Raw genomic sequence first — 9,243 nt, forward strand, 5'->3', positions numbered from 1 at the left:
GGCAATTTAGCTATATTTCAGCTTTAAAATCTCCGAAATTTCAAGAAAAACCCTGGAAAATTTGAGAAGAATGAAGTAAGATACGTGGACGGCGGGTGGTTTAGCGGCGAGGGGCGGGTTTTGACGGTCGTGAGCGATGACGAGGGCACAAGGCGACAAAGGGAGGCGCGCAGCCCAGGGCGGGAGCCACGCGGGTGACGTGAGCAAGGGGGGCCCACCTTGTCATCTCTGGCACTCTCTTCTTTTATTGTTGCTTTGGGGCGCTGTCCAACACACGGAGGCGTGCGTGGGTGGCGGAACCGCTTTATGTGTGTGATGAGTCTCGACTCTCGACGGGGGCTTATTAGCGCGCATCCCGGTGGCACTTGCAATTCCCGCCCCGTTTTGGCGCATGCACGTGAAACCTTTACTACGAGCCCCCATCAGAAGACGCGCAGTGCAAATTGCCACACTGCCAGGCACACACTAGCTGTGGCCGTCCTTCTTACGTGAGAAGAAGCTTGGAAGTACCGCTGATGAAGGCGTGTCCACGCTCCAGTGATGAATGATGCGCAGCTGTGTGACACGCTTGCCGTGAATCGCATGCTCTTCTCTCGTTTCGTTCCAACTTCCGTCTTCTCTCTCTCACTTCAAACTTCGAAGCGGACGCCGTTTTTGCCGTTTGTGTTGAGCAGCAGCACCAACAACACGACGAATGCACATTTTAGTCTTCTGCTGCCTCCATTGTCGACAGCGACCCCCAAGCCCTCCCTCCGGAGCCTTGTAAAGTTGTAATGACTCTTCTCGTGAGTAAGTGACGCTGCCCTCCTGCCCATGCAAAGCTGGAGCGAGCTGCGACAGCCTAGGGCCCTGCGTTTCCCTCCCTCTCCTGCCCGCCTCCCCACGCTTGCACGATTTTAGAGCCCACGTCCAAACTCGCACAGAGTCCACACGCCAACTCCATTCATAGTTGCTCAGCAGCCAATGATGAATCCCACACCATTCACAACCCCAACAAACCAACTTTAACCACGCCAGTTACCAAAATGATGAAAGATCTCCATTTAGGCTCTCTCCTTTTCGTTTTCTGGTGGACACGGCCGCAATCCCCCAATTCTTTCTGATGATTAGGCCAATAAACGCCACCCGCAAACGCCATCATCGATCTGGTTACTCGTTGCACGGACCTATCACGTATATCCATCGCTCATTATTCGTAGGATCCGGAGCTCACACAGATCATGAGCATATTCAGCACTGTTCATTTTAGGATGTCGTAATTCGCGTAGCATACTAGTACAAATCCTGAAGGGCAAGCCATCCACAATTCGAATTGATTTGACGCAGCTGTGTTGTGAAGATGCTAGGCTAGCTGCTGATTCGCAAGGAAAGATGGTTTTACTGTTTACCTGTAACAAAAGACAGTGGCAACAACTTTGGAAGCCCAGCCAGAGAGGTCGAGTCGGTGACTCGGTGTGGCTTTTGCGGAATCAATAAAGAAGCTTCACAAGCTCGCCTGTGCTTGAGAGTCGGGACTTGAAAAGCTAGATTGACTATGAACTTGTTGGGAAATGGGAGAGCGACATGCAAGTCGATAGGGGCCGGGCAAGGAAAGAAGATAGCAGATGCAAAAAAGAAAGAAAGAAAAGCTGTTTCACGGGATAGGCGATAGAAACAAGATGCACAACACCACATTTTGAACCGTACTTCTTTTGTGGACAAGGTGGACAATTCAAAGTTGGCCTTTTCCTGTAGGATCTACGGGGATGTCTACGCCTAAGGGAGACAATGTAGAGACACGCTGTTGGGTTGGGTTTCACTCCATAACTCCACTGAAAAGGTTCATGCAAAGTGAGTGAAACGGATGTCATTGCATTTACCAATGCAAAGGTACACGTGCTTGGGTTGGGAATGGCTAACCCGTAGGTGTTCAAGCACGCTTAATTGTTGCTTACAAGTTGTCACGTGTTTGGATAGTGGGATTACTCTTAGCGTAGCTACTCATTCAACGAATAGAAAATGTTAACGTTTATAAGGGGATACGAGCATGTAAGTAGCTGCTCAATCACTGGTGGCCAGAGCTTAGCTAGGCTTAGATTTCTTAGAGCAAGTAATAAACATCACACAACTAGCCCTTTGACAATCATGTTTAGCTTTTGGAAGTAGTAGTGTGCATTGCACACAATGCATTTACTTTTATGTTAAACTCCTCGTGTAGTATAAGTTATGTTGAGAAAAGTCCATGATGGGCCATTTTGGATGAATTTGAAGTGACCTTGTTTGACTGAAGTTTGATTAGCTCTTATTTGTTAGGGTGTGTAAAGTCATATCCTCATCTCGAATGCATTGTAAAGAAAGTCTTTTCTTGTTCCAAAGTATATTGCTTTGCAAATAGAGATGAAGTCTTACCTTAATATGAACTCTATTGCTTTAGAGTAGCGTAGGCTGTGAGCAGTGTGATCCTTGGAGCTAGCCACATTTTGTACTTGGTCTTTTTGGGGTTTGACCTCCCCTTAATATAAGTCGACATGTTAAAAAAAAACAATAAGCGTCCACGTGCGTTGGGCGTTTGAGACCTAACATGCAATGATGCCAAGCACTTGAGAGTCCTGCAAATCTCCCAAAGCAATAGTGTAGCCGTAGCACCCCAAAAATATACGGATGACATAGCAGTGATGATATCAGATAGGATGAATGCTTTTGTGTTGTGTTAGAGCCAAGCCACATACATGTATCTCTTAGTGCAAGGCAAGCAGCTTGAACTTGAAGAGGACCTGAGTCCCCTTGATCTCAAATAGACCCTTATGGGTGTTAGATATATAGGGAAGTTCTACTTGGCTAAAGTGATTGGGATTTACATGAAGTGAACTATAGTAGCAGCTAATGAAGCTTTTCATCCGTGCCATGCATTTGCCTCAATGAAGTGTAGTTGCTAGAATGTGCTCCAATATGGTTGCCTCAGTGAAGTGTAGTTGCTAGAATGTGCTCCAATGCGGTCGCATAGCTTGGAATGCCTTCTCATTTACCCTTCAAATGGAGGTCGATTATACACCTAATCATAGACACCCAACAATTTAATGAACGACAAATAAAACAAACAAAACACCCATGATGCGCCTTACCTCGGACGGAGGTCTTTTATGGGGAGCATCGAATGCTCTCCCTACTTTGTTTTGCATGGAATGTGGGCTGGGAGCTTCCCTGCCCAGCTCCCTATGTGCACAGACTCAACCAATAAATGGAATAGTTTTTGGTAGCATTTTGCAATGGTTAGGGTTCCATTCTTACATTAGGTCAAGGATGGACATGGCGGAGTGTAAACTTGCTAGACAATTTTTTCATTTCTTTCTCTTCTTGCCTCGGGGGAGGCAGTGTGTAAGAGCACGTTCCTGCGATGTGCCAGTTGAGCGGAACTGCCAATAATTCTTAAAGCCTATGCTATTCCCCGTCACAACCAAGGAGATCGCCACACCAAGATGAAGCGGTGCACCGCCCTCATCGCCCCAAGAGAGACGAGAAAATAGAGCTACTTGACAATCACCTTCGTGAGCACTGATTCCATTGGGTGGGTATCCCCACGACACGTTCACACTTTGACAGGTCAAGCTGGAGAGTGCATTGAGGCTGACAGAGAGGGTTGCATCATCCGTTCGCGCAAGCGCCAAAGCTCAGGCCATACATAGCTTGGCATTCCAGCTCAAGGGGAGTTGAGGGGGAAGGTGCTCTAAAGAGCGTGGCTACGCTTCAAATTTGAGGCGAATGAAGAGGCATGGGTATAAACTAGAGGTAAATGGAAGAGCTAACCAGGGGTTACAAATATGATGGTCTCTCAAAGAAAACTTTCCAAATGAGATCAACTCCATCTCTGATGCTGCTGCTGCTGCTGCTTCTTCTTCTTCGTTTGCCTGTTCTCATTCTCTTCATCACCTGCGTTGTTAATATGTCCAAGCCAGCAATTGCGCTCTCGTGCTCTTGGTCCTGCTGCCCTGTCCAGCTCCATCTCCATTATAGAAGAAGCTGCTGATTCTGCTTCCCTTCATCCCTTCAGCCTCTCGCAATGCATTCTGGCGGTCAGCACTACGGCGTCTCAGACATGCAACACTTCGTTCTCCGCCGCTCTGCTTCTTCTTCTTCTTCCCCTCACATTTTCGCTCACTCCCACGATGTCTCTCTCTCCCCCCAACACCACCTCCACCATCCGCTGCAGCAGCAACACCATCCCAATTTTCAGCAGCAGCAGCAGCCGCCCATGCACCACCATGGCCACCCCCATCAACACCACCTCCACGGAGCTCTTCAAACTCAAGAGCTTGAGCATCTCCCGCAGCAGCAGCACCAACACCATTCTCAGCTCCAGCAGCACCAGCACCAGCACCAGCAACAGCCGCCGCCTTCCGACCTTCAACCATATCACAAAGCTCAGCCTTCCCTCCACCTGCCACTCGCTCGGCCGCTAGGTCAGCTCGGCTCCGAACCCTCCGAGATGTCCTCTCCTCTGGCAACTCGTCCCCCCCATGGCCACTTCAAGCCCATGATAGCAACCAGAGATCCTCTCGGAGATGATGAGGATGCTGCGGACGATGGCGATAGGTGCGGGGGTGGCAGTCGATGGCCTCGAGAGGAGACTACTGCACTTTTGAGGATAAGGTCCGAGATGGATGGCATGTTTCGAGACTCCGGCTTGAAAGGGCCCTTATGGGAGGACGTAGCCAGGTGAATGACTCTCTCTCTTGCTCCTTCCTGTTGCCTTTTCTTTCCAAACTGCAGTTTCGTCACAGCGGAAGCCAAGGGGTTTGCATACAAAGATCCCTTAGCTCACGGCCTGCAGATTCACATGCAAGACGACGGATAGGAGTGGAACCTCCTCTTTATCTTCTGTGTGAATATTCTGCAACATGAAGCACAAACGAGTGCTGCGCGGCGGCTCAACTCGATGATTTCTCGAACCGGACCTCCCATTTTATCACTGTGCAACTCTTGCGCCACGGTATGGAATCCTACATTGACGACTGTGGTCGACCATTCGAGGGCTCTATGTACAGGGTGATGGTCGCCGAAAACATGCTACTGAGCTTTCAAGCCTCGTACATCTTGCGAGGGGTAATAGCCATTGTTGAGGTCTCATTTTCCTGTTGGGGCGCTACATGGCTCCTACGTTGAAATTACATTTCGATCTGATCAGTTTATCGAGCCGTTAAAAGAGGGTTCTGTTCGTCGACAGTAGTTCCTTAGATTACTCGAGTTTTCTTCGATGAGACGAAATCACCGACAACAAAGAACAAGGGTTTTAAGCTTACTTGGCATTGGTGAAGCAAACATGGTTTACCGGATTCTCGCTTAGAAAAGCAGAGGAGCCCGTGCAACTTTTGTTGCTTTTGTTTCGGAATCGCTAATTGCCAAATTTTCCTCCGCCCAAATGCTTGAATCTTATCGGCCTCTCCTGATGTTCGAAGTGAACTCATTGGTAAAGTCCTCTTAGGGTCCACAATCATCCAGCGCTCCACAATTTCTATGAACCATCGTGTCCTAAGACCCTGGAGTGGGCTAGCACGGGATCTTGCTATCCTACGATTTTGTGTCTATAATGTAGATAGGACTACTACTGTAGCTATGAATGCAAGTCTAAGTATGAAGAATGCAATGAAAATATTTGACGAGAAAGCGGAAAAAGACACTGGTGAGCTGAACGCTTTGAGTGCTCCCGTAGATGATCTTGTTATTGCTGTGAGCGCTGAAACAAGCGGCTCGCTTTTTGCAAAGCCAGACTAGTGACATTCGTTTCTGGGCCTATCATGTAACTATACTGTGAGACACGAAGAAAAGGCGTTATCCTTGTCAGGAGTTTTCTTTCTCATTTTCGATGGAGACGCTTGGATTGTCTTGGTCACTAGCCGCAGAGATTTAGTCTAGGTCGCTATGTCACGTCCTCGATTGGAGGGCTATGCTGTTTATCATTCTTTACATGGTCGCCTCTTCTTATCGGAATTGAATTTTAAAAATGTTCAGTGATTCTTCCACTTCTGATCTTCATTAATATATTTAGTTTTTTATCTTACTACAATCCGGGTCATTTTGACTCCTTTCTGTGCATCTTTTCTGTTCTGTATCGTTATATATGACCCAAACGTCTTGCATTTACAGGAGACTGGTTTTAACAAGGCTTTGTTCTTCTCTTATCGCTCCAGGAGGTTATATGAGCTTGGTTATCATAGAAGCGCAAAGAAATGCAAGGAAAAGTTTGAGAACGTGCACAAGTACTACAAGAAGACAAAAGATGGCAGGGCTGGAAGACAGGATGGGAAAAGCTACCGGTTCTTCAGTGAATTGGAAGCTCTTTATGCTGCAAGTAATGATGAAGGCCGACCTGGTGGTGAATTTGCTGTTACCACAGCTGACATGGTCGTGGAACATGGAGGTGGCACTGCAGATGAGGTTTCTAGAGCTGCAGAGGAAGGACTGGCCCTGCTGCGAAGACCAGAAACGAGTATCAGCCTGAACTTCTCATCAGCCTCATCTGGGGAAAATTATGATGAGGCTCACAATAATGAAGACCTAAAGGCTGCTAAGAAAAGAAAGCGAAAGTCCTTGTCTTCAATGAAGCTGTTCTTTGAGGATTTAGCAAAGAAATTGATGGAACAACAGGATGCATTGCACAAAAAGTTTCTTCAGACCATCGAAAGGCAAGACCATGAGAGATTGATCAGAGAAGAAGCCCACAAGAGGCAGGAAATGGCCCGGTTGAACCAGGAACAAGAGCTTCGAGCTCAGGAGCATGCTCTAGCAGCCACTCGTGATGCTGCCCTTGTGGCTTTTCTGCAGAAAGTCACTGGTCAGACTTTGCAGCTGCCCCAAATGCCTGTTCCTGCTGGCTTTGCAACCCCTTCCGATGTTCAAGATGATCAGGAGAAGGATAGTTCTGATGTCAATAGTAGAAGATGGCCCAAAGTAGAAGTGCTTGCTTTGATACGGCTTCGCAGCAGCTTGGAGCCTAGGTTTCAGGAGGCAGGTCCAAAGGCACAACTCTGGGAGGAAATCTCAGCATCAATGGCATGCATGGGTTTCAGCCGCAATGCCAAAAGGTGCAAGGAAAAATGGGAAAATATCAATAAGTATTTCAGGAAGACCAAGGACAATTGCAGGAAGCGTCTAGATAATGCAAAGACTTGCCCTTATTTTCATCAGCTCGAGGCACTGTATGAGAAGGGAATCTTGACCTCACCAAACAGCAAGTCCAATAAAATTGAAGGACACTCTGAAAGCCTGCTTGAAAGCAGTAAAGAAGAGAGCCAGCAGACTGAGAATGGAAATCCAGAAATGCTAGCCATTGTACCAGTAAGAGAAAATGGAGTAGGAGGTGCAATGAGCAGCTCCCCAATGATGCAACTCTGTATGAGTCTTGAGAACGGTACAGCTGGTAACCGGGATACTAAATCCTGCCTAGATTCCAATGTAAATAACCAACCTGCCACATCCACTCTTAGCTTTGACAAGATACATCGTGCAGATCTACAAGGAGATACTAAATCCTTGCCTGTTGAAGGATTTGTGAGAGATATTTTAGAGCAGCAGCAGCAGCAGCATCAGAAACTGTTGGATGAATACGACAGAATGGAACATGTTAGAGAGATTAGAGAACAGGAAAGGAGACAACAGCAAGAATGTAGGCTTGCTCAGGAGCGGTCTCAACTAACCGGACGTGACAATGCAGCCTTGATGGCTCTTGTCCATAAATTGGCTGGGGAAGATTCTTCTGAGTTCACCATTTCTGCCCCATCAAGCACTGAGTGAAGATAATGCACAGGAATTGTCACTGCACTATGTAAGTGCATACAGACTTTTTATATTCTGTACCATACACCACTGACTAACAAGGACTCCACGTGTATAGAGATGGGGCTGTTTAGTTTGGGTTCTTGAGTTCTGAACCCTACCTGGAGGGGACAACACTCGGCAGTGTCTAGCTGCTTTTGGACAAGGTCCCCCTCGAGAATTTCAAAGACTTGTGGTCCATCTTTTTGTGATCTTTATGCAGCGAAACAAAGTCTTAAGACACTGTGAGTGAAGAATTCACCTGAGAATGTGTAGTAAGCAGTGGGCCACGTGTGTATCCAAATTGCAGAAGTTCTTCTTTCAGACAATGGGGAATTGTATCCACAGAGGTTTTGTTGTCTACACTATTCAGGTTCTTCATGGGTTATGGGCTTTTAAGAGCTACAGAGGTAAGGACGAGGTGTCCTTGAGCAGGACGATTTTTTATGATCAATCAAGATTGCTTCTTAATACATGTATGCCTTATGTCATGTCAAAGGGCAAGTAATTGAAATTATCGGATGCATCTGCTATTGGTATTTGTTCATGCCCTTTGATTGCATGCTAGTATTAGTGCTGTAATTGCATGCCTTTTTTCATGACAAGGACATGCAATCAAAGATGCCTTCTACAGAACAAGAAGTTGTTTAGACAATGCTGCATTGCTCGAGCATTTTGAAGTAAGGCTCTTTTTCCCCACTTAAAATTTGTACCGTTTGAATACAGGTAAGATGTGACAGCTCTCTCTTCTGCATCAACCTTTGCTGATTCAATGCAATGTTTTGTGGCTTGCTGGTAATTGTGTTGACATAAGGGATATGCAACCTAATTTCTGGCAACAGGTTTTATCCTTCAATCTCTTGAAGTTTCAGTCTTGGCAGATGGTTGTTCTAGGTAGTGTATTTCGCTGAACCTTTCAAGCTTATGGGAATATAAAACGCTCCTAGAAATTAGAAGTAAAATCCAGAGTCCTTACCCATTACATGGTTCATGTGCTCTATGCCTCTACAGCTGCTTCCTTTTCAAGTTTTGGAGGAGGCTTTTATAATGCCAAAAAGCCTTTTGGAATCTATGGAAACATAATGAGCCTTCTTATGGGCTAGTCACCTTCAACTTTGGCCAAAAACTATATCAAGATTTGTATGCAGCCAAATCCAAAAGTATGTTGGGAACATGCTCAAACATGCTGAACGGCAATAGTTACTCAAATCTATCAACTCTTATCTTTTACATTCATGCTTTGTTTAAAAAACCACTCTTTAAATGTTGAACAACCAATATTATAAATGTCCTCAAGGCAGGGGCTGTCAGATCGTCACACTGTAATCTGAATAGGATACCCCCCAACGCAATGCATCAAGTTTGCAATGGATATGCATACAGGTGAAAAAGGATGTAACTTCATGTTTTGAATCTCTTGGTAGTAGGACACCATATTGATCAATGTCTCTAAGT

General features: G+C 46.2%; 1 protein-coding gene across 1 annotated transcript; it reads left to right on the forward strand.

Moving 5' to 3' along the window:
* The first annotated feature begins 3,854 nt into the window (after window positions 1–3,854).
* LOC147904142 (trihelix transcription factor DF1-like) lies at window positions 3,855–8,335 on the forward strand. Its single transcript, XM_087372709.1, has 2 exons — window positions 3,855–4,692; window positions 6,165–8,335. Exons 1-2 carry the CDS (start codon window positions 4,037–4,039, stop codon window positions 7,765–7,767), a joined length of 2,259 nt encoding a protein of 752 aa, XP_087228835.1. The 5' UTR covers window positions 3,855–4,036; the 3' UTR covers window positions 7,768–8,335.
* Window positions 8,336–9,243: the final 908 nt, after the last annotated feature.

Source organism: Dipteris shenzhenensis, chromosome 3 (genome assembly GCF_047967505.1).
Source record: "Dipteris shenzhenensis isolate YYH24624 ecotype China chromosome 3, Dip_SZ_1.0, whole genome shotgun sequence".
NCBI classification, from domain to species: Eukaryota; Viridiplantae; Streptophyta; class Polypodiopsida; order Gleicheniales; family Dipteridaceae; genus Dipteris; species Dipteris shenzhenensis.